At 38.2% G+C, this 24,048-nt stretch overlaps 1 protein-coding gene across 1 annotated transcript in view; it reads left to right on the top strand.

The window, feature by feature from the left end:
* The window catches only part of PRKG1 (protein kinase cGMP-dependent 1), a 1,628,352-nt gene that overhangs the window by 1,121,883 nt on the left and 482,421 nt on the right, over window positions 1-24,048 (top strand). Inside the window, exon 5 of the mRNA XM_007944042.1 lies at window positions 19,907-19,970. Coding sequence (XP_007942233.1) covers window positions 19,907-19,970 — 64 coding nt within the window. The remainder of the gene's footprint in view (window positions 1-19,906; window positions 19,971-24,048) is intronic.

Below are 24,048 nucleotides of genomic sequence, written 5' to 3'. Positions count from 1 at the left end.
ATACTGCCTCAGTAACACTTGCCTGCTAACCAGACGGCTGGTGGTTCAAACCCACCAGCCACTCCTCAGAAGGAAGGTTGGGCAATCTTACTTCCGTAGTGATACTGCCTCGGAAACCCAAGGAGGGGTCACTATGAGTCGGGTTTGACTCCACGGCACATAACAACAACAACAGCAACCCAAGAAGGGGTCGCTATGGGTCTAGTCTGACTCGACGGCACATAACAACAACAACAACAATAAAAAGGAGCTCTAGTGGTATAGTGCCTTAGGCATTTGACTACTAACCCACAACCACTCCTCAGAAGGAAGGTTGAGCAATCTACTTCTGTAGTGACACCTCCTTGGAATCCCAAGAAGGGGTCACTGTTTGTTGGATCTTACTTAACAGCAGTGAGTAGGTAGGGTAATAATAATAATAATTTTAAAACAGACAAAAACAAACAAGTTAAAGAAAAGAAAAATCTGGGCAGGGGGTTTCCAGGCACCCCAGCTTCATCGGGGCACACAAACTGGAACGGAATTCCTGCCAGCCCAGAAGTTCACCGAGAGGCTGTGGGGTATAAGAGGAATGAGGGAAATATCACACCTTTCCAGTCATTCACATCTGGAATGTCCTTGTGGTTGCCAGCAAGTGTAGCCTATTCTTAAGACCCTGGAATCTGGGAGAACACTGTCACTTTAAATATCCAAAATGGTTGACCCACTTGTAAATGTTCAAAATGGTTGCACCCTCCAGGCAGGCAAAAATCCACAGCTAGGCCTGACTTCCTCTTCGCTGCTTCCTCTTTTATTCAGCAGTCACCAGTGAAGTCCTCTTTGCAGCCCTGGGTAGCAGGGCCAATTTTTAGGTTAATTCTTAGGTCCTAACACCACTTGGCAATATACAAGCTGTCCATGCCATCAGGATCACTGACATACTGCAACTCTGTATGTCTCCTTTTTCCATGTTTTCATGCAGGTTTTCTAGTAGTTAGAGTTTAGTTCACTTCAGTATCTTTCCCTTCAAAGCTCAGGGCTCCAGGATTATCTTCTGTATCTGAGTTAATTCGTTCTCCTTTTCTTTGCTGAAGAGGGTCTGTGCAGTCTGTCTGCCTATTCTACCATCTTACTGGATCTCCTAATAGCAAAACCTCATCAGTGGTTTCAACAAATTGCTATAGTTTTTGAGCATGACAATTTATTTCATGGATTCTTGTGCTTTCTAAAATTTTACTGTAAATTCAGAGAAGAAAATCTCTTGGTAAAGAATGGACTTAGGAATAAAAGGATGCAATAAAACAAAACAATTTTGCTTGCATTGCAGTAAAAATTATGTATTAAAAACTTGGATTCAAAAATTATTTCCCAGGGGAAAAAGTAAAAGCTTCATATTTGATAGACTCAGATTGATATTGGAGGAGAAGCAGTTGTATCAAGAATTAATATATAAAAGATTCTCTACAGAATAACCTTTGAATTCTGCTCTATATTTAGATTATGTACTTCTACAAAGGGTTTTTATTTATTAAATGACCTCTTTTTGAATCAGTATTTTATGTCTACACAGAAAAAAAAAAATTACTTTATATAAAATCTCTGACTACATGACCTTTGTTGAATATTCCACCCGTCATATTTTGTTGAAAGTTACCTCAAACTCAGATATTGTTGGATTGATTTTGAAGGATAAGTCACTTTTTCATTCAACAAACTGAACATCTGCCATTTTCAGGGCATTGTGCTAATGGAGTTTGGCACTGTCCCTGACCTCAAGATACTAATAGATTTTGGCAAGGGTTGACAATTCTTTGTTTGAAATGTTACACAGTGAATATTTTAGTCTTCTTGTGAGCCATATTCAACTCTGTCATTATAGTGGAAAAGAAGCCATAGATAATCCTTAAACCATTGAGTATGACTGTGTTCCAGTAAGACATGATTTACAAAATTAGGCAGCACATCAGTTTCCCTGTCTGATGTGAAGTAGATAAACAAACTGACAATCACAGTACAAGGATTGGCATGACAGAGGAAGACACAGTGTTCTTAGGTGCATAGATAAAGGGTATCTAGACAGACTTCTTTAGTAGGCATATCTGTGTAGTCTAGAGTAAGTGCGGTGACAAGGAAGTAAAGTAGAGAGATTATCAAGCAAGAATTCTCAGAGAAGAGTATGGCTGAAATGCATCTTAAAAATATGCAGCAGTTCACAAACAGGCCATGTTAAAATCTATTCCATTTTAAGCAACAGAGACTATTGAGAATTCTATCACTTTAATATAAACCAGTGTTTCTAAACTGGGCAGCATAAAACACTAGTTCTTAAATAAATCAATAAATATTCTTGAATAAAAGGCTTCCTTGCTTAACTTTGGAGAATAGTATCTCTTTTCCCTCTCTACTTAGCTTTCTCAGTGTATTTTTTTGTTTGTCTCTTTTAGCAAAATAAAGGCTGTGATAACTGCTGTAGTAGAAAAGTGTTTAACTTCCTTTTACTCAGAATTTTCTTCTTTTTTCATGGAGACCCTTTTTAGTGTGGCATACTATTAATGTATTTTAGCAGTAGTACTTTGAGTAGTGCGGTTTTCGAAAACTGGCATAAACCAAGGCTAACGAGTCTTAGATCCTATTTGTCTGCCCATGTGTAGGCAGCTGGGTTCCAGAAGCACTTTAAACAGATGGTTTCTGATTCTATGAGTCACTGAACAACAAGTGTACACTGACAGGGAGATGGAAGTTTGAACACAGACTGTTACCATGGGCTTTGAGGTCTCAGGCAGAAGAACAAGTAGCAAACTCAGTTAATGAATTGGAATAATTATGAAATTGGAGAATGATTGTTCTAAACCTTGGACAGTTTCACTCCCTGGAGGGTGTTTGGTTGTCACAGTGACCAAGAATGCTATTGGCATTTCATGGGTGAGAACTGGAGATGCTAATCCTCTTGTAGTACATGGAACAGGCCAGCATAGTAAAGATGCTTTCTATCCAAATGCCAATAGAGCCCCTTGGAGAAACACTGTTGTAGAGCAAAGCTAGGCCTGTGGAGGTTAAAAAAGGTTAAAAACAATTGAATAGAAAATCTGGGCAGAACCCAACAGACTGATTCTCATTAGTGCAGCCATTAAATATTTAAAATGCCATGTCTTTCTCTTCAGTTTTAGCAATCAGATGTAATTTGTTTAATATCATAAAAATATCAGATGTCATTTTTTATACCAGGCAGAGGTTATTGTAAGATTTGCAGAGGAAAGATCAGGTGTAGTATGATCTTCTGAGTAAGCCACAGTGTTAGATGCTATTCCACAGCACTTTATTAACTTCTGTCATTAGTGCCTCACCGCCATGGCCGTTTTGACAGGAGCACCTTAGCTCTGATTTTAAAAGTAGCCCTTGAGTGGGTTTTTATAAAGGCTAATCTAACAGTTTGTAAAAATAATCAGTCTGTAAATAACTTTCTTTTCTGAATTCTTCTTGAGTAAGTAGCCTCCAGGAAATGTTTCTGTGATTCTTGAAAAACAGCAAGAAGAAGATCCTTTGCATGGACAATGGATGCCATAAATGAAGCCCCTGTGCGTGGAATATAAAACATTCCTCTTCCTCTGGGCTTAAGCAGCTTATCCTGGGATGCAGAGGATATGCTAGTTTTACCCCCACTCACCCTCCATGCAGGTGAAGTGCATAATCCTATACAATGACCCTAGGTCCGAACTGCTATTCTTTCATTGTATTTGGCTATGTTTGACATATTCCTTCAGGTTTCATGCCTTCAGTACCTACCATATAGCATGGTATATTAAGTATAGCATTATGCAAGCTAAATTATATGTCCCTTTTATTGAGTGGCTATGCTATGCCAGCTCCTTTGCTAAGTGCTCCACATTTATTATTATTCACAATGGCCCCATGAGCTAAACGTTTGTGATTTTATTTTCTGACTCAGGAAACTAAAGTTTTCTGGTTTTAAGCAATTTTCACACAGTTACTAGCTAGGAAGTGGAGATGTTGGTTGGATTAGTCAGGGAGACATATATATCAACAGATAGTTATAACAAAAGTATAAACATTATTAGGGTGGGATGCCTGCATAGATATAAACAAAAAGTTGTTAGGGACCATTTTCCAGAAGTGGTTGTTCCTGGGATGAATCCCACAAATGTGGGAATTCAAAAACTGATGAGACATGAGTATTTGTAAATGTCTGGCTGCACTTTGGAAAATAAGGTAGAATAAGTTTGTGATTTTCAGTGATATTTTATATTATTGTATGCCAAGTGGAAATATTTGACTGTTAAGTTTGTCAACCTGGCTACCCATTGCAATCATCTGGGTAGATATTTAAAAATAAATTGATTTCCTGGATTTTACCCCACAACCTCTGGAATCAAATCCTGTAATGACTACAAGGTTTGGAAAGAAGTGGCCTAGGGCATTTTAAGCAAGGACCTGGTTGAAGAGATTGGTACCTGCTTTGTAATACTCAATGAATCTTCAGGGTTGAATAACATTGAAATCAGATCTGAAAGTTTGTAGTTTGTTATAGCATAGTTTTAGACAGTTCTTAAGATAATACTTTTAGGACTTTGGCTGTTTTTATAAATAACTTTGTGTTAGGCTGGGTTCTCCAGAGAAGCAAAACCAATAAAGCTTAGAGAGAGAGAGAGAGAGAGAGAGAGAGAGAGAAAAAGAGAAATTTATCTTAGGAAAATGGCTCACACACTTATAAAAGTTGGCAAGTCCCAAGTTCTTGTGTCAAATGTCAAGCTAGAGGCTTTTCCCGACTCACACAGTTGCAGGGGCTGAAGAGCTCAAGGTTGGCAGGCAGTACTGGCTGTTGACTCCAACGAATGACAAATCCAAGATCTCCAGGCTGAATGGTGGATTGTTCGCTCACGGATAGTTGTAGGCAGCACAACAGCATCCTGATCCACAGAAGAGTGTCTCTTTTCCCAGGATGTCCATAAATATACTGGACGCAGGCTACACTTCTTAGGAAACTCCCTTTCCATGGATTGACTGCTCAAAACATATTCATTTGATCCTATCACGGGTACAACCCACATCATATTGCTTAAACCACACAGAATTGTGGTCCATCCAAGTTGACACACAGCTCCAATTCAGACTTGATAGCTGATATTTGTACAGTGCTTTCTTTAATTAGAAATTAAAGCAATTTCAAATACATTCTGTCATTTTAATAACAGATGTTTGAGATTGTTCAGTTTAGCATTATTATTTTAATTTTAGCAATGACAACACTGAGATTCAGTGAGCTAAAGTGACTGTTAGATAAAGACGCTACTAGATAGGTAGAGATAAGTGTTGGTTTGGGTGAAGGAAAAGGCAATATTCCTTTGATAAATTAAATCAATAAAGTGACTTGCCTATTTATCTATTACACATGCAACCTATGGTTATAATGATATAAAAGATACCTAATTGATGATAGAGAGTTGTTGGGACACTGGAAAAGGTTTCATAGATGTTATCTGTTTGACTAGTTTAAAATTGTTTATTTTTATGCTATCACTAAATCAATTATTTGATCTGAGATCAATGCGATGATTTATGTGGTATGCAAAGATGTACTTCGTGAATAATTTTCATGACAAAAGGTATGAAGTTTAAGGCTTTATGTAGAGAGGAGTAGTTTGACTTAGCACTCAGTAACGGCTGGAGAGGACTGAAAAAGTAGAGTAAGAGGAAAGTTGTACCATCCTCAGAACTGCCTGCCTCTGAACCCTTTAAGATATCTTTTTAAAAAATGCATTTTATTGAAATAAAATTTACATACAGTGAAATACACAAAACTAAAGTGACATGGGTCAATACATTTTTTTTTTTTTTTTTTTGCAGTGTTCCCTTCCCTCCTCTCCCACCTCTGGCAACCAACAAAGAAAGTTTCTCTCCATATATAAACCTTTCCTTGACCCTCCACAACAACAAATTAATATTATATTTGTCCTTCTGTGATTGACTTACGTCACTCAGCATAATGTCCTCCAAGTTCATCCATATTAAGCGATGTTTTGTAGACTCAGTATTATTCTTTAGTACTGCATAGCATTCCATTAGGTGTATGTACCATAGTTTGGTCATCTACTCTTCCGCTATAAATCTTAGCGATAAGTCCCTTGCCAGATATGTAATTATCGGCAAATATGAATTTGCTGCTGTCATTTTTGTTGTGTGCTTTTTCGTGGTGTCAATTTCTTTGCTCCATATAATTTTCTACGCTGAGCTCATTTTGTTTATGAATCATGTTATCACTTCCTTCATTGTTATTTATTGTTTTAGTATTTGCTGAATATTTATGCTGGTCCTCTTTTTTGATGTGAAGGTTTATCCTTTTTCTTTGTGGTTACCCTGTGATTTATAGTTTTCTTCCCAAGTTTAGAACAGTCTGTTCCCTCTTGTAGTTGTCCTGGCTTCCCTACCATCTAGAAGTTCTGTAATGACACAGTTTTTCCCTCTTTTTGGTTTGTAGTTGTCCTCATTTGTCAGTTGATGTCTCTGGTTCCCTGTTTACAATCTTGTAGGTTTATTTACTTTGGATACTTCCATAGCTGGGTTGGTTTCTGGGTTATATCATCATGTGTGTTAATGGTCAGTTGCTGTTGGCTGTTGTTGCTTCTCTGTCCAAAGGGCTCCCTTTAGCATCTCTTGTAAGGTTGGTCTGGTTTTAACAAATTCCCTTAATTTCTGCTTACCTGGAAATGTCCTAATTTCACCATCATGTTTGAGGGACAATTTTGCTGGATACATAATTCTTGGTTGGAAATTTTTCTTCTTCAGTGTTTTATATATACCATCCCATTGTCTTCTCACCTGCATGGTTTCTCTTGAGAAATCCGAGCTTAGTCTTATTGGTTGCCCCTTGTAGGTAACTTTTAGTTTTTCCTGTGCTACTCTCATGATTCTTTCTTTGTCTTTGGTTTTGGTAAGTTTGATGATGATATATATGTCTGGGTGATTTTCTTTTGGGGCCTATCCTGTTTGGAGTTTGTTCTGGTTACCTAGTGCCACTCTGACAAGAAATATACCACAAATGGGATGACCTTAACAAACAGAAATTTATTCTTACAATTTGGAGGCTTTAAGTGCCAGGCTCTAGGGGCTGGGTGAAAGGCCCTCAACCTTGGGGTCCAGCTCTACCTCCTGCTCCCAGCCCAAACTGGAGCTAGAGGTGTTTCTTCACTCAGACAGCTACTGGCTGCTGAGGCTGAGAAGCCCCAAGGTTGACAAGTAAAAAGGCACAGTCCCGATGTTACCAAACCACGTGGCGGGCCATTAACTTAAATCCATTGTAAGTCCCAAGGTCGGCCGAGCATAGCAGGCTGCTGAGCAACAACGCAAGTACTTGCAGAGTCCAAGCATGCCACAGGCTAGCTACTATCCCCAAGGCTTCTCCTTATATACAGGAAGCAGACCATATCCCAAAGGCAGCTACTCAGCTGCTTGTGGTAGATCCCACCATGCAGTTGATTGCCATTCTCATCGTGGGGGAATAACTACCACCAGCTGCCTAGCCACTCAACCAGGCCCAGCCAAGTTGACAAACAAATATAACTACCACAGGGTTTGTTGGACTTCCTGAATGGATATATTTTCATCTTTCATCATATCAGGAAAATTCTCTTCCAACAAATCTTTGACAGTTTTCTCTGTGGTTTTATTTGTGTCTTCCTGTTCTGGAATTCCGATTATATGTAGGTTATTCCTTTTGATGATATCCATGAACCTTAGGCTTTCTTCATTTTGTTTTGATCTTTTTTCTGATTTATCCTTTTCCAGAGAAGTGTCCAGGTATTTGCCTTCAATATCCCTAGTTCTGTCTTTCATTGATTCAATTCTGTGCCTTTGCCCATTCAATATCTTATCTATCTCTGAAAATTTAGTATTAATCTTCTGGATTTCTGTCTGTAGATTTTATGTCATTTCTAATTTTTCATTTATTTTGTCATTTTGTTCTTGTATTGTCTTTTGAAATTGTTCTAGGGTTTTCTCTGTGTTTTCCTTGATCTGTCTCTCAATTTGTTGAAGATACCTAAATATAATTCTTTTGAATTCCTTATCGAGGAGTTCCAATGCTGTGTCTTCCTCAGGGATGTGTTTTGGGTCCGTATCCTGGTCCCTTGTTTCTCCTGCTTTATCTTGCTTCTTTGTGTGGACTGTGGTGCTCTGTTGCCTCTAAGGCATTGCAACTTTTTTGTGTTTATATTTAATTGGTTTGGTGATTGTATGTTAGAGTGACTTGCCCACAATCTTTGTTTTCTTTGGTTTGTTTGTATGTTATTTACACAAGCAGGGTACTGTGCTATGCTCCTCTATTCTTTAGTTGACAGCACTTATACACTCACCACCTGTCTCCTTTCCTGTTGTCAGCCTCTCTATGTCCCTGCTGCCCTTGGCAAACAGATCCTATTCCTAGGTCCCTTGAATCTGAATTAGGATGCTATCACTTTAAAATCCAAAATGGTTGCCACTTGTAAAGATTCAAAATTGTTGTGCCCTTGTTCACTTTAAATGTCCAAAATGGCCACTGCTTGTAAACATTCAAAATGGCTGCACCCTTGGTCACTTTAAATATCCAAAATGGCCACTGCTTGTAAACATTCAAAATGGCTGTGCCCTCCGGACAGTGGAAAGTCAACAGTTCAGGTTGTCTCCCATCTTGCTATTTCCTTTTCTCCTCATAGGCCACCAGCACAGTCGTCCCTGCAGCCCTTGGTGACTAGGGCTGATCTTTAGGTCAATTCTCAGTTTCCAATACCACTTGGAACTATTCAGGCTGTTGATCCCATTGGAGTAGCTGACAGCCCACAGCTCCGACTGTCTCTGTACTCACTGTTTTCGTTCAGGTTTTTCCACTAGTTGGTGTGTAATTCACTTCTGTATAGTTCCTTTCAAAGCTCAGGGCTCCAGGATTATCTTTTGTATCTCTGTCAATTTCTTTTTCTTTTCTTTGTTGAAGAGGGTCTGTGTCACTTGTCTGCCTATTCCTCCATCTTACCGGAAGACCTTTACTCTATGTTTTTATGTATTCTTTCCAATGGTAAGCTCAAAAACTTAGTCATCTTCATCTCCTCTTTCTTTCATCCTACATCTTCTCTATCAGGATATCATACTTGTTCTACTATCAAAATATCAAAGCCAATTGCTTCTCATCACTTCCATTGTTTGCACTCTGTCCAAACCTCTATCTTTTCTCATGCAGAAGATTCCTATCTGGTCCAATAGCTTCTTGGCCCCACCCATACAGTTTTCTCTCCATAAATCCGCAGAAAGATCTCTCTATTATGTAAGTAAGACCACGCCACACCTGGGCATGTGACTTCACATTTCACTGAGAATAAAGCCTAGTCCTTCCAATAGTCTGCAAGCCTCTATGTGATTTTCCTTTTGGAATCTACTTCCCTTCTACTGTCCCCCCGCTCACTGAAATCTAGGCACCCTGACTCTTTGTTGCTCCTGAAATCTAGAAAGCACTTAAAACAGCTCTAATTTCTCCCTCTGCCTGGATGCTCTTTCCCAGCTCACCATTCAACTTTCTCTCACTGCTGAGAATGCTGTTCCAATATCATCCTCTCAAAGAAGAATCCTGCTAGCCCTACTTAATCAGCCTGCTTTTCTCCCATCGTGATCCCTGCTACCTTGCTCTGTGTTGTTGATGTTGTTGTTATGTGCCGTCGAGTCGGACCTGACTCACAGTGACTCCTCCTTGGGTTTCTGAGGCAGTATCACTACAGAAGTAGATTGCCCCATCTTCCTTCTGAGGAGTGGCTGGTGGGTTTGAACCGCCAGCCTTCTGGTTAGCAGTCAAGTGCCTTAGGCACTATGCTACCAGAGCTCCCACCTTGCTCTGTAGGCCATAGTTAATATACTATATGCTTTGTACACAAACATGTAATATGCATAATGCTATTATTTAATATGTTTATTCTTTATTTTCTGTTTCTCTGTTGAATAAGCAGGACTTTTTGGTTTTGTTCGTTGATGAATCTCATACACCTAAAACAATTCCTGGCACATTCTAAAAAAACCAAACTTACTGCTATAGAGTCGATTCTGACTCAGTGACTCTATGGGACAGAGTAGAACTGCCCCTTAGGGTTCCCAAGGCTTAAGTAAATCTTTACAGAAGCAGATAACCTCATCGTTCACCCTCTGAGCAGTTGGTGAGTTCAAACAGCCAACTCTTTGGTTAGCAGCTGAATCCCTTAAACCACTGTGCCATCAGAACTCCTTTGGCACATACTCAAAAAACCTCACTGCCATCGAGTTATTCTGATTCATGTAACCCCTATTGCGTTTCCAAGGTGGCAGATCTTTACAGAAGTGTATTACCCCATCTTCCTTCCACAGAGCAAATACTAGACACTCAGTAATTTTTGGTGAACACATAAGTCAATTCAGCAATAATATTTCATCAACATTATGGAAATTTTATTTTTAATTGACCAATTAAGATATTATCTTTTCTACTTGAAACTATAAGTGTACATTTCATAGTTTTGGGTATTATAAAAATATATTTTCAAAACAGAAAAATCTGAAAATGTAAGAAAGTAGAGAGACAAAATAAAGATTAATCATCACTACTTAACACAATCCCTATTAGCTTTTTGATATTTTACTGCATAGCTTCTCTATTTATAATTTAATATAGGCATAATTATTATTTATATAATTTTTATTATCCTTTCCTTGTCATATTCTTAAAAGTACTTCATGTATTTCACACTTTTCATCAATGTATCACATTTAATTGCTGCATGCCAGTGATTCTCCAAGTTATACTGCTCTTATCTACTAATAGTTACTGTATTAAGAATTAAACATGAGAAAATTTAAAAATTTACTAATTAGTTTAAAATTGTCGGTAATAAACATACTGTATATAAACAGAAAAAGCCTATTGTTTATAAAAATTAATATATTTTCAAAAATTAGAGAAGAGAAAATTGTACATTTTTGCAAATCTCTCAATATCTGGCTTAGTGGGAGATATTGGATTATTCACATATCTTCTTCTGCATTGAGCTTTTTGAATTTATGTTGATTTGGTTGAAGAATAGGAAGAAAACCCGGTCTTATGCATATATGTAGTAGAGAAAGGGAGGAGTGTGCTATGAGCGTCTGTAGATAACTGTGGACATTCTCATTTGATACTAAAATTAAACACAACAGAGTGTAGTTTCTTCAAGGTTAGTTGCAATGTGGAATCTGAAACAATATCAATTAACTTTCCATACTCTATTATGTTAATATTCATTGATCCATCTTGTACTTTGAATGGCCATTTTACCCAAGCATGATTTGAAAATTATGCCTTAGTCTTTTGTAAAATACTGGTTCATTGAGTTTTGCAAAATTTCCAATATATATAAAAAAAAAAAAAAAGAACCTTGTTTGGTAATATCAACATATTGCCATTGATTGATCTCATTAGAAAAGTTTTTAGATCTTGTTGACGATCTTGTTTTAGAAGCTGTTAAAGCTCACAGTGGCGGATGGAAGTTTTAGGAAGCTTTATTTTTTATTTACAAGTTCAGTTTTTATCATGGGTAACAAACAGTGTCTGTTGTTTTCCTTGAAATGACAGGCTCCCTTGGTTTATTTTTTAAAAATTGTCTGCCAAATACCCAAGTCTGAGTAACCGCTTCGTTGTTCATTCTCAAGTAAAAAATTATGTTCCATTAAAAATTACCTAATTCAGCTTGTAACTGCAACCACTGTAGAAGTGATTTTCCTTGAGATTGCCATCATTCTGCAATATGTAGCAAAAGTGCTTTATGGGTACATGCTATTTTATTACACATAATATTAAGATGTTATATTCTCAAGGGTGAAATTTAATAAAATTAGGAGCTAGTAATATTTTATCAAGAACATTTCAAAGTAAAACTGGCATTTTATGTTTTGTGTTTTCATTTTATTTTATGTTTTGTGTTATTCGTGTTTGTCTGTTGTGAGTGTGTCATGATTAGGAATAAATGACAACTAGTGCAGTTTGATGTTACTACCTTGGTTTGTACAAAGGGGCTACTGTTGCTTTGGCATCATCAGCACAAATTTCAACACAGGATAAGCCATAAGATTCAAAAAAGTCAGTCACCACTTTGAGTATTCCAGCTCCACTTGTCTGTGTTGCCGAGCGTGTGCATATAAGATGTCCTTCTTCGATGACTAGCTGGTTCTGATACCAGAGGAATCAATTAAAACAAAACAGCAGGTCCAGTAATGTCTGTAGATGAATCCATTTCTAAGGCTAAAATACAAGTCTGCAGACAAGATCTGAATGCAGTCTTTGTGCTTGCAGCTAAATCTTTATTCATCAAGGTGCTATATCACTAGAAAGAGGCAAGACAGCGATTTCTTTTACTGACTTTTTGTCTAGCAGACATTCAGCAAAGTCAACTCTACCAGGCTTTATTTGTCTCTCAGCTACTGAGTGGGCTTTTCTGAGCAATGTAATATAGTAACTCACCTTGTACAATGTTTCACTGACTTTTTCATTTCTATTTTGAAAAGCTGTAAAACCAAAAAAAAAAAAAAAATACCCAAACTCACTGCTGTTGAGTGGAATCCTACTCATAACGACCCCTCCTTGGGTTTCTGAGGTGCTACCAATACAGAAGTAGATTGTGCAGTCTTCCTTCTGAGGAGTGGCTGGTGGGTTTGAACCACCACCCTTCTGGTTAGCATGATAATTTTGGACTTTTAAAAAAGTTCACCATAGCCATATTTGAAAATGCAAATCCCTATTTAATAAGCTTTGAATAATTGTTCTCAAAGTAACATCCGGGAACTCTGATGGTGTAGTGCCTGAGGCACTTGACTGCTAACCAGAAGGCTGGTGTTTCAAATCCACCAGCCACTCCTCCAAAGGAAGGTTGGGCAATCTACTTATGTAGTGATATCACCTCAGAAACCCAAGGAGGGGTCGCTATGAGTCGGGTCTGACTCGATGGCACATAACAACGACAACAACAAAGTAACATCACAACTTAACTAGCATGATAATACTATTAAAAATGTTCTGATGTAAAAGAAAATAAATTATTTTAATCTATAATCCTGAGGAGGGGAGGTAGTTTTCATTTCTTACTTACAGTGCTCTGGGTTTCTTTGGAGTAGATTTCTCCCATCTATGAGTCAAAAAATCCTATGTCATTTTTTTTTTTTTTTTAATCTTCTTCAGCATCTTTAGACTTAGATATTTCAGCTGTGGTTTGAGAACATGAATCTTCTTCCTTTGAAAGCAAATGATCCATTCTTAAAAATAAAAATATAAAATACATCAATTTTGTGTCGTTTAACAATAATTATTCTAAAATTTTTTGATATAATTTTAAAGATAGAAATATTTTTGAAAAGCATGGAAAACTGTTATTGGCAAAGCAAGACCTTGAAATGTATTTACTTCTTATTTTTTTTACGCTTAGGCTTAAGGAAAAGTCAGTATTTCAAGGGGATTCTTTATGGAATTATAAGGTTACAGAGATGATAGCAGGTATAAGGAAAAATAGCTAGTAAAAGCACAGTATAAGTACTGAAAGCATACTGAGTTAATTTCTGTAAACTATTTATGACATAAAGCTACTATTTTTTAAAGCCTTAGGAAATACAGGAATAGCATGTGTTCCATTACCCATCAAAGTGATGACATCATCACATGCCATATGGCCTCTGAAAGTATTGTGCACTTGTGAAAGAAAAAGAATGAAAAGGGCAGATTACATTTTATGCTTATGATAGAAATAATTTTGATTTTGAGGACCCCCGTGAAAAGATCTTCAGAATCCTCAAACTGTCAGCGAGTTTGTAAAACTGCTGCTCTTTGTCATTATGTGATTCAGTATGTGTCCTACTTTTTTATTGACACATGACTATAATGAATTACTTTCTATATAGATTTTTCCCCTCTATTAACTATTATTTTCATACAGTAAATTACCAGAAATAAAATCCTGGGACAAATTCAGAATGTGGAACACTGAGAAAGTTGCCCAAGTTTCTTCAAAATATCAGTGTCATGGGGGGAAATATGTAGGACTATTATTGTACAATTAGAGTAAAGACATAGAATGGCCAAAAGCATTGAATGACTTTTGACTGGATCCTAGTTTGAAAGAAAAAACAAGCTGACTATTGAAGACATATTTGGACAAGAAGTAATATTTGAATATGTGATGGATATTAGCTGATATTATAGAATTATAATTAATTTTCTTATATACCATAATGATATTACAGTTATTAGGAGAAATTCTTATTTTTAGCATATGCATGCTAAAAGTATTAAAGTTTCATGATATCTTCAATTTATTTTCAAATGTTTCATTAAGAATTATCTATCTAAATATATATTGAAAGTTGGGCAATCTACTTCTATATTGATACTGTCTCAGAAACCTAAGGAAGGGTTGCTATGAGTCAGATCATCGCATTGTGCATTGGACAGTGCATTGTGTTGCATTGCATTCATATATTCTGTAAGATAATGGACATAATAGTAGTAGTGTCATCTGAGTCTGTCTAACTTTCTGGGGGATAATGAGAATCACCATCAGTACAAAGCTGATTTCCATGGGGTGAAGGTCGGACATACCTCTGTTTTCCAACTTTTTTTAGTTCTGACACCAGTTCTCCCTCCCACAGCACTCTCTACTTCTTTTTTGGGTTCAGTAATCCCTTGCAGTGGTCACACAGAACTCAGACCATACTTTCAGTTAGGTGGTTTATTAAGGAACGAGGTATAACTTGGGATCAGAATCAACAGGCTGCAACTCAGGAGCAGGATCAGGAAGCATCTCCCTGCTTCAGTCAGTGCAGGACAGCTCTCGCAGTTCCTCTAGGCCATGCAGGCCTCCTTTTGGCCCCCTCAGGACAGGTTCCACCTGGCTGCCTCAAAACAGCCTCTTCTTGGGCCTGTGGCCTCTCACTGCTGGCTCTGCAGCTGGGCCCCTTCTGGGCCTGTCACCATTGGCTCTGCTACTGGGACCCTTCAGTGCCTGTCACTATCTTCAGTGTTCCATCCCTTGATCTCTAATACAGCTCTCAGGAGTTTCCTTGAGTCTTGTCATTATCTCTGCTTTTTCTCTCTTCTTTCTGCTTCTCTTCTTGTTTCTTTCAGCCTGACAAACCTCTGTGAGGTTGACTGCTTAAATACATTATCTCCTTCTCAGTTTCAAGGCATGGTACTCCCACCAGGGACATCAACTCACCAACTTCCACTTTCTTCTCAGGAGGCCACAGATACTGCATTTGCATAGTAGGCTCAGCTGGGCTACAACTCACCTCACTTGTGTAGTAATTGACTCTTCCCTGCAAAATAGGTACCAATCAAGGTATAGCAACTCAGGACTGGAGAAAAAGTATCAAACCAAGTTATATAAAACTTACTCAGAAAATGTCAATCAACCTGGACAAAAGTAACAAACCCTTTTTAGGCAGAAAACTAGTGAAAAGATAACTCTTGAGAGCTTAGGGGGAAATCTTTTAAGCTATTTTTTCCAGAGAACCAAGGCAAAAGGCCATATAAAATAACTCATTTCACCATATACAGAAAGAAACATTATAATAATTGAATGTAGATAATACAAATATGGCAAAACATTAAAAGTTGTTAAATCTATGTGGTGGGGATGCAGGTCATGCTTAAACAGTTCTTTTAGCCTTTCAATTGATCTTACAGTTTTCATATTAAACAGTTGGAAAATAAATGGAGTCAACGAGTTAAATATTATATTTAATATATCGTATATAACATACTCCACAGCAGTGATTATGTTACATATAAAATGCTTAGTTCATTGCCTGGCAAATAGAAAGCATTCAAATCTTTCTTTCCATTGTTATCATTACAAATTACAAATCCTTACTTCATTAAGTTAGACTAACCAGTGGAAAAGGGCCATACATTAAATCATCTCTGTTCTGTTGGCATCGTGCCTAAGGCATTTGACTGCTAACCAGAAGGCTGGCAGTTCAAACCCACCAGCCACTCCTCAGAAGGAAGATTGGGCTCCTTCCGTAGTGATACTGCCTGGGAAACCCAAGGAGGGGTTGCTATGAGTTAGGTCCGACTTGATGGCAGTATGTTTGTGTTTGATTCTATTACATTCAATAATATTCTAAAATTTCAGGCCTACTGCAATCATTTTAATAGATCTGTAGGATTATTGTAAGATTATTTGTAATTAGAATGTAAATTGTTCCTATAAATTATTTTTTTGCATAAATGGCAATGTTTTTCTCTAGTGCTTAAAAATTTTAGCTGGAACTTTTTTCCTGGTAGTTATTTTGCCTTAAATTTTCTAAATCATAGACAGCTTCATCTTGAACTATCATACATCCAAATTAATAAATTCTAAATTAGTAACTTTTGATGTATTTGTGAAAATGCAACTTCTATTTCAAATATATTCATATTAAAACTAAGAATATCCATAACTTTTATTCTTGGTGTTCAGGCTATTGATGGATCAGTATTTCTTAGAAAGCAAATTAGTTACATGAGAAATAGAGATCTTAGGATTTTACAGTTACAGAGTGTTTTTAGAGTAATTTATAAAAATGAAGGGTTTTTTTTGATAAATGATTTCTAGTTTATAGAAGTGCTTCAGTTAGTAATGATCACTTTTAAAGTATTTCTTCTTAAAAAAAATCTTTACATTTTATTAGTAATAAATGCTACTGGATGTTTTAAGGCTTTGTAAAAGGCACTTAAATTTATAATGTTGTTTGTTGTTGTTATGTGCCGTTGAGTCAGACCTGACTCAGCAACCCCTCCTTGGATTTCCGAGGCAGTGTCACTATGGAAGTAGATTGCCCCATCTTCCTTCCGAGTGGTGGGTTTGAACTGCCAGCCACTAGTCGGAAGGAATAAATTTGTAAAAGATAATACATTTAAAATGACCTCCTAAAATGGATGTTTTTGTTTTCATTTAGTGTGTCATGTAGCCAAGTAAATATTAAAATTTTCCTCATGATTGAAAAATTCTCATAACAATGAAAGTATTGGAGTATGATTTGACATCGTCACAGCATAGATTAAAATATAAGTTCTAGCATAGAAATAATAGGCCTGTGTAGAATTATGGGCCAGTTATATTCAAATTCACTACGATCGAGTTGGATCTGACTCATACTGACCCTTCCTTGGGTTTCCAAGGCAGTATCGCTACGGAATAGATTGCCCAACCTTCCTTCCAAGGAGTGGCTGGAGGGTTTGAACCTCCAGCCTTCTGGTTAGGAGTCAAATGCCTTAGATACTACACCACCAGAGCTCCTGCCAATTCTACTAAAGCAAGAAAAACTCAGTTGTGCTTTTTGCTTTCCAAAATACCCACTGGGATATGGAAGCTCTTTAACTATTCTTACATTTCAGAAGAAACTGAAATATTTCTCATTAAAAGAATGAGAAAGGTATAGATTTTTCAATCTGTATAAGTCGTGGAGACAGCTGCTTCTGTCTTTTGTCTTTTTCTGTGATATGTTCCATCCGGCTGCAGAAATAGACTACCTCCTGGAAATTAAAACCCACGTGCTCAGACCACAACAGTAAATCTGGTGGAACAGATGGTCCTGCCTGAATTGTTACACCTCTGCACAAAACCTTGGGATTTTATCAATAGGCTTTACCCTATTGAGATGAAGTAATGGGAATTGAAGTGACAACAGCAAAACTTTCATCCTTATATCAAAACAGTGTGTTATGGCTTCTTTTGTTGTATCTTTCTAATCAAGTCAAAATTACGCTGTAGGTCATATATCCGAAGGCATGCAAATATATATGAATTTATCTATATTATTTTCTCTATTTTAGAATTGAGATTTGATCAAATCAGTATTTACTTCCACATCTCAGATTTTCCCATGGAGTTTTAAGAATTACATGTTGATGCTATTTATTTATTTATTTTCATTTGAAGTCATTTATATTTCATAGGTAAAAAAATTTTTGTTGTTCCTTCTGTTCAGCCTCACTCAATATTTTTATTTTACTGCCCCATGGTAGAAATAAGAGAAGAGTGAGAAAAAAGGAAGTAGCATTTTTTGAGTGTCTTATGAGTCTGACTCTTGACTCTATCCTGCCTGATCTGATCTTTGTAACTGCACTAGGAGGCATCACACATCCATGCTTTTGTAACTTTATTTAACACATGCTACCTTTGGAGATGTAGTACCTGAGGCATTTGACTGCTAACCAGAAGTCTGGTGGTTCAAACCCACCAGCCACTCCTCAGAAGGAAGATTGGACAATCTACTTCTGTAGAGATACCACCTCGGAAACCAAAGGAGGGGTCTCTATGAGTTCAATCGACTTAAGCAGTGAGTTTATTTTTTGTTTGTTTGTTTTATTGTGATATGCTATTTGTAAATCAGCAAAAATACAGGGATGAGCAAAATAGATATAGTTGCTATCTTTGTGGAATTTTCATTCTAGACAACAGTAACAAGTACTGGTATGTGTCACTTACCATCCATAATATATTCTGTGAAATAGGAATATTTTATGATTTGGACTTTGTGTGAACACCATACTATATTCAGGTAGTCCCATACATAGTTAAATCCTTGTAAAACCTATTATATTAAAACTTTATGGGAGTCTGTGGACAAAGCCTGAGAGCCTTATGCATTGGATACAGGAAGCTAGCCTTACCAGATGTGTGGGAAGGTGCTGGAAAGGTGCTGGTCAGGCAAATAGATTGGGACTTTGAGCACATCCATAACACAGGAGGAGGGAAGACACACGGCGGGCCCAGAGAGGTGGCCAGCTGGGACCAGGTATGCACATACCAGAGCATGGTTGGTGGTGGTGGCCCTGATTGCCGCCACACTGTTGGTGCGAAAGTTTCCGGATCATGTGTAGCTAGAAGCCCATGAGTACCTGGAGCCAGTTGGGCCACCAGCACCTACAGCAGGAGCAAAGGAGCTGTGGCAAGTGCTGCCCTGCACTGGGGGTGGAAGGCTGCATGCTACTGAGCAAGTTAGTGAAGCCAGGAGGAGTGGAAGGAGGGGCGGCCCTGTAGAGATTGAGGTGCTCCTGGTGCCCTGATGCTCATTCACTCTGAGGGTTCGGGGTGTTTAAAATCATTAGGGGAAAATAATAAACGAAAGGAGAGCTGCTTTCCATTAAGAAAAAGAAAAAAAAAAGACCTATGGGACCACAGTTATGTGATTGGACATTGCCCGAACAGATGCTAAACAATGCATTACCTGCATTTGATTCATTATTTAATTAAAGTTTAAATAAGAGATAAAAGAGTCCACAATAGGGAGGCCTTTCCTAGCAGTCTTTGGGTAGTGTATATAGTTGAACACTTCGGTCTACTTCTGTAAAGTCAGCCACTGAAAATCCTGTTCTACTCAGATGCACTAGGGTCAATGTGAGTGAGAATTTATCCATGAAAACTGGGCTGGGACTTAGTTGGGGAGTGGTTGGTGTGACGGCCAAGGGAGCTCTCCAAGCTATTGACTGAAGGCTTGCAGGGTGGAATGTATGACCAAACAAGCTTTATCCTAAAGGTTGAGTAGGAGGTGGCATGGAGAAGGATGTGTGTATTTGGCAGGGGAATGAGTGGAGAGGATGGTGAAGCTGGAAAGAATCTGATGACAGGAGGGTGATAAGAGAAGGAATGGTTTTCTCCCCTTCATAGCTGTGACATTCAAAGTCATGAAGACAAACATAAGTGGCATTTGAACCCAGTTTTATCCAACTTCCAGATTCTTTTCATATGCGCTTTTCCCTTTTAAGCATCAAACGGTGCTTAAATAATACTTTTGGTTTTCATGAGCAGATTCTTTTTCATGAAATGTTTTTGTATTTTCATTCAGATACATTGATGTTTTATTTGGGAAAGTAAGTTGCTTTCATGGCTTTAGCATCATTCTCTGTTTTGTTTTTCAGTGTTCCAACATTCCAGAACCTTCCTGAGGAGATCCTTAGTAAGCTTGCTGATGTCCTTGAAGAGGTAATTGATTTTAGCTCTTGAACTTTGGAGATCCAAAACCAGCCTGTTCTCTTGGCTTCTTTCACAACTGTACAATGATGAGTCACAGCCACAAAAAGACAATTTAGTTCAGTTTTATTTTTCCCCTTAAACTCTGGTATTAACTACAAATTTGGCTTCCTGTGAAAAGTAGTTTAGTGCATCCTACATTCATACACAGCTGGAAATGTGAGAGTGAATTTAACTACCAAAAAAAAAAAAAAAAAACCTCACTGCCATCCAGTGGATTCTGACTCATAGTGACCCCCAATGGGTTTCCAAAACTGTAAATCTTAATAGAAGTACATTGCCCCATCTTCTGTCCACGAAGTGGCTGGTGGATTTGAACTGCTGACCTTCTGGTTAGCAGCCAAATGCCTTATTCACTATACCACTGTTGTTGTTGTTGTTTGCCATGGAGTTGGCCCTGACTCATAGTGACCCCTCCTTGGGTTTCCGAGGCAGTATCACTACAGAAGTAGGATTGCCCAACCTTCCTTCCAAGGAGAGGCTGATGGGTTTGAACTGCCAACCTTCTGATTAGCAGTCAAGTATACCACTACAGAGTAGGAAAACTTTGCCTTGCTTTTTTTCATGGCAAATATAGTTATTTTTGTTTTCCAAGAATGAGAGATGGTGAATTTCTCTCTTATTACAATTAGGTAAAGCAACATTATAGTTACTGCCACACTGAAAGGTTGTTGTTAGGTGCTGTCAAGTTGGTTCCACCTCATGTGTGTGACCCTATCAACAGAACATGAAACACTGCCCGGTCCTGTACAATTCTCACAATTGTTGCTCAGCTTGAGCCAGTTGTAGAATTATGGAATTTACAACAGGAATTAGCAGTTGGAAAGATATTTTTTCAGCATACAAATATAGTTTACACATATGCCTGAGTTAGAAGGTATCACTGTTTCTCTGACTCCATCCAGGCATAGTTTTGCAGAAGAGCAGAACACTGCACATTAAGTTATTCTGTCATGGGCCACCTCTTTGAGATTCATAACTGAGCATTAGTAGCGTAAAGTGCTTTATTCAAAACCATGAGATCAAAACAAAATTTAAAACATATGAGTTTTAGTATCTATAACTGTTCTCCTAAAGGTACTGGAAATATGAGTTCTATTTCAGATTGAAAGGAGAAAAAAAAACGATCTATTCCCGGTTGTTGAGGAAGTATAGATGGATTGATGAAATCTAAGAACAGTATGTGTGAAAGCAAAGCCAACCATCAGCCTGAAGGAGGATGTCCTAGCTGAGGTGGACAACATGGAAGTTAGAATTAGTTTCAGACTTAGCAAACAAGCAATGAATTCAGAATTTAGAAGGTTAGTCAGGCAGCCCAGGCAATGTCACAAGACAGAAATGAACCAGATGAGGGAAATGTTCCAGGTCAGGTTCATTCATTTCTTCAACCAGTGTTTACTGAGTATCTCTTATAGTCAGGAGTCAGGTATAGATGAGTGAATAAGATAGACACCATGCTGCATGCATTGAGTTTATATTCTTGAAGGGGAGATTCATATTAATTGACAAATTGTATATATGATTGACTAATTGAAATGTGATACAAGTCAAAAATAAAATATGAGCTGCTAACAGGTGAACGTAGGTAGTCCAGGGAGCCATGGAAAAATTCTGAAGAATGCTCTTTAATGTTGGGCGTACAAAGAACTTTTACAACAGAAAGAGCTGATGTGTTAATAAAGGCAATAGGCCCCTGTGGCTGGGATGCAGAATATACTCTGAGATGGAATCTTGCAGAGCTTAGTAGGTCCATTCTCTTAGCATTGGAAAGCTTTGGAAATTTTTAAGCCAGGGGAGGGGAATAAGGGCAGGCCTAAGAGAGTAATAGAATTTTTTAAGGAGTATTCTTAAGAGAGACTTAATTGGACAAATAGGAATGAAATGAGGTGCAAATGGTCAGCCCTAGGACAGAGGGATGGAGCCCTGGTGATGCAATAGTTAAGCACTCAGCTGATAACTGAAAGGTCAGCAGTTAAGAACCTATCAGCTGTTTTGTGGGAGAAGGATGTGGCAATCTGGTTTTCTGAAGTACAGCCTTAGAAACCTAATGGGACTGTTCTACTCTGTCTTACAATTTTGTTATAAGTTGACTTGACAGCAGTGGCTTTACAGGGATCAGGGTGGCCTAATAGTATCTTTCCCCACTTGAACTTTCTTTATGTCTTTCTCCCTCATTTCCCTTCAGGGTACTTAGAATCAAGATTTTATATCGATTGTTTCTATTTATTATATAATTATTTATTGAATGTCTACTATACCCACAACTCTCTTAGACTTTGTGCATATAGCAATGAAACAAAGCAAAACAAAAAGAACAACTAACAGGGGACAAGGTTGGAGTTGTTTCTCAGCAGCAACCAAAAACACCTTAAGGGAGTGAGTCTCTGAGTCTGCAGGCTTGGGACCATGGTCTTGCGGGGCATCAAATTCAATTGGCACAACATAGTACAAAACAATATTATTCTGCATGCTACTTTAGTAAGCAGGCACTCGGGTTTTAAAAGCTTTTGAGCAGCCATCTAAGATGTAACTATTGGTCTCCCCTCGTCTGGAGCAAAGAAGAATGATGAAAATCAACCGGAAGCAATTAGTCTAAAGATCTAATGGACCAAGGGAACCTCAGCCTTTATGACCCTGAGACCAGATGAACTAGATGGTGCCTGTCTACCAATGCCAACTACTCAGAAAGATATCAAAATTGGAGATCATGGATAGAGTAGGGGAAAAATGTGGATCAACATTCAAAAACACAAAAATGACCAGTATTACTAGTAGGATAGAGTCTGGTGAAACCCCTAGAGTATGGCCCTAGGTTAACCTTTGGGCCTGAAACTGGGCTCATTTCCATGAATCAGCTCTCAGCCAAACAGTAGAAAGGCCTACAAGCAGAATGCCTGTTGCAGGGAGGTGCACCTACCTACCCCAGGGAGATACATCCTTTAGATTAAACAACTGTGAAAGATCAGAAGGGCAGCATTTGTATGGGGGAAACCTGGACAGACAGGAAAGCATAGATAAGAAGGACACAGGGAAGGGGTAGTCACAGAGAGGAGGTGGGAGGAGAGCTATTAATTGTTAGGATTGCAGTTGGTGCCTTGAAGCAAATGTGTATGAATTGCTGAAAGAAAACAAATCTGCTTTGTAGATTTGTATCCATATCACAATAAAAATTTTTTTGGAACAAAAAAAAATAAGACTAAAATATCCCCCTTTATGGAAGATAAATTATTGAGTGGAGACACAGGAGAGATAGACAGTACATAGTAAATAATTACATAATTATAAAAACAATTATTTACTGTTTACTGTCTGTCCTATGACCCCTCTTTTTTATTTTTTAGAAAAAAAAATCTCAGAGCAGAGTTTGTTTTACATTCAACATTACGTGTACATTTAGTTTCACTCCCCATTTACCATCCCCAACCCTAACCCAGTCTCCTCTAATCCAGGTCCAGTAACCCCCCTGCCCCCATACCCTTCAGAGTTATACACTCCTGTGTCTCCTGCATTTCCTCGTGGGAATGTTGCCCCTGGGGTGCCCTGTGGTCAGTTGCTCTAAGGGATGCATTTCCATAGAGTATGTGGCTGTACCACCCTGGGTTGAGTGGTCTCTATGTATGCCTTGTTTACTATTGGGCTGAGAACCAGCCCCTGGAAGTGAGTTTTATTCCAGGCTCAGAATGTATCCCAGGGCCATAGTATTGGGGGGTCTTACCAGACTCCATCCTACCAGTAATTCTGGACATTATTGAGTTTTTGGATTTTGTTTCACATTTTCTTCCTACTCTATCCAGGATCTCCAGTTTTGCTCCTTTCCTGAGTGGTTAGCATTGGTAGCTGGGCACCATCTAGTTCTTCTGGTCTCGAGGGTCATTGTGTCCTAGGGCTGATTGCTTCCAAATGCCCTTGTTTTCTTTTAGCACTCTTCTTTGCTTCCAATGATAAGATACCATTGTTGTTGTTGTTGTTAAGTGCCGTCGAGTCGTTTCCGACTCATAGCGACCCCATGCACAGCAGAACGAAACACTGC

The sequence above is a fragment of the Orycteropus afer genome, unplaced genomic scaffold (assembly GCF_000298275.1).
Source record: "Orycteropus afer afer isolate SDZICR_OR568_19922 unplaced genomic scaffold, OryAfe1.0 scaffold00118, whole genome shotgun sequence".
NCBI lineage: Eukaryota > Metazoa > Chordata > Mammalia > Tubulidentata > Orycteropodidae > Orycteropus > Orycteropus afer.
Note: the sequence above shows the minus strand (reverse complement) of the source record. Positions and strands in the feature narration are given on the sequence as shown.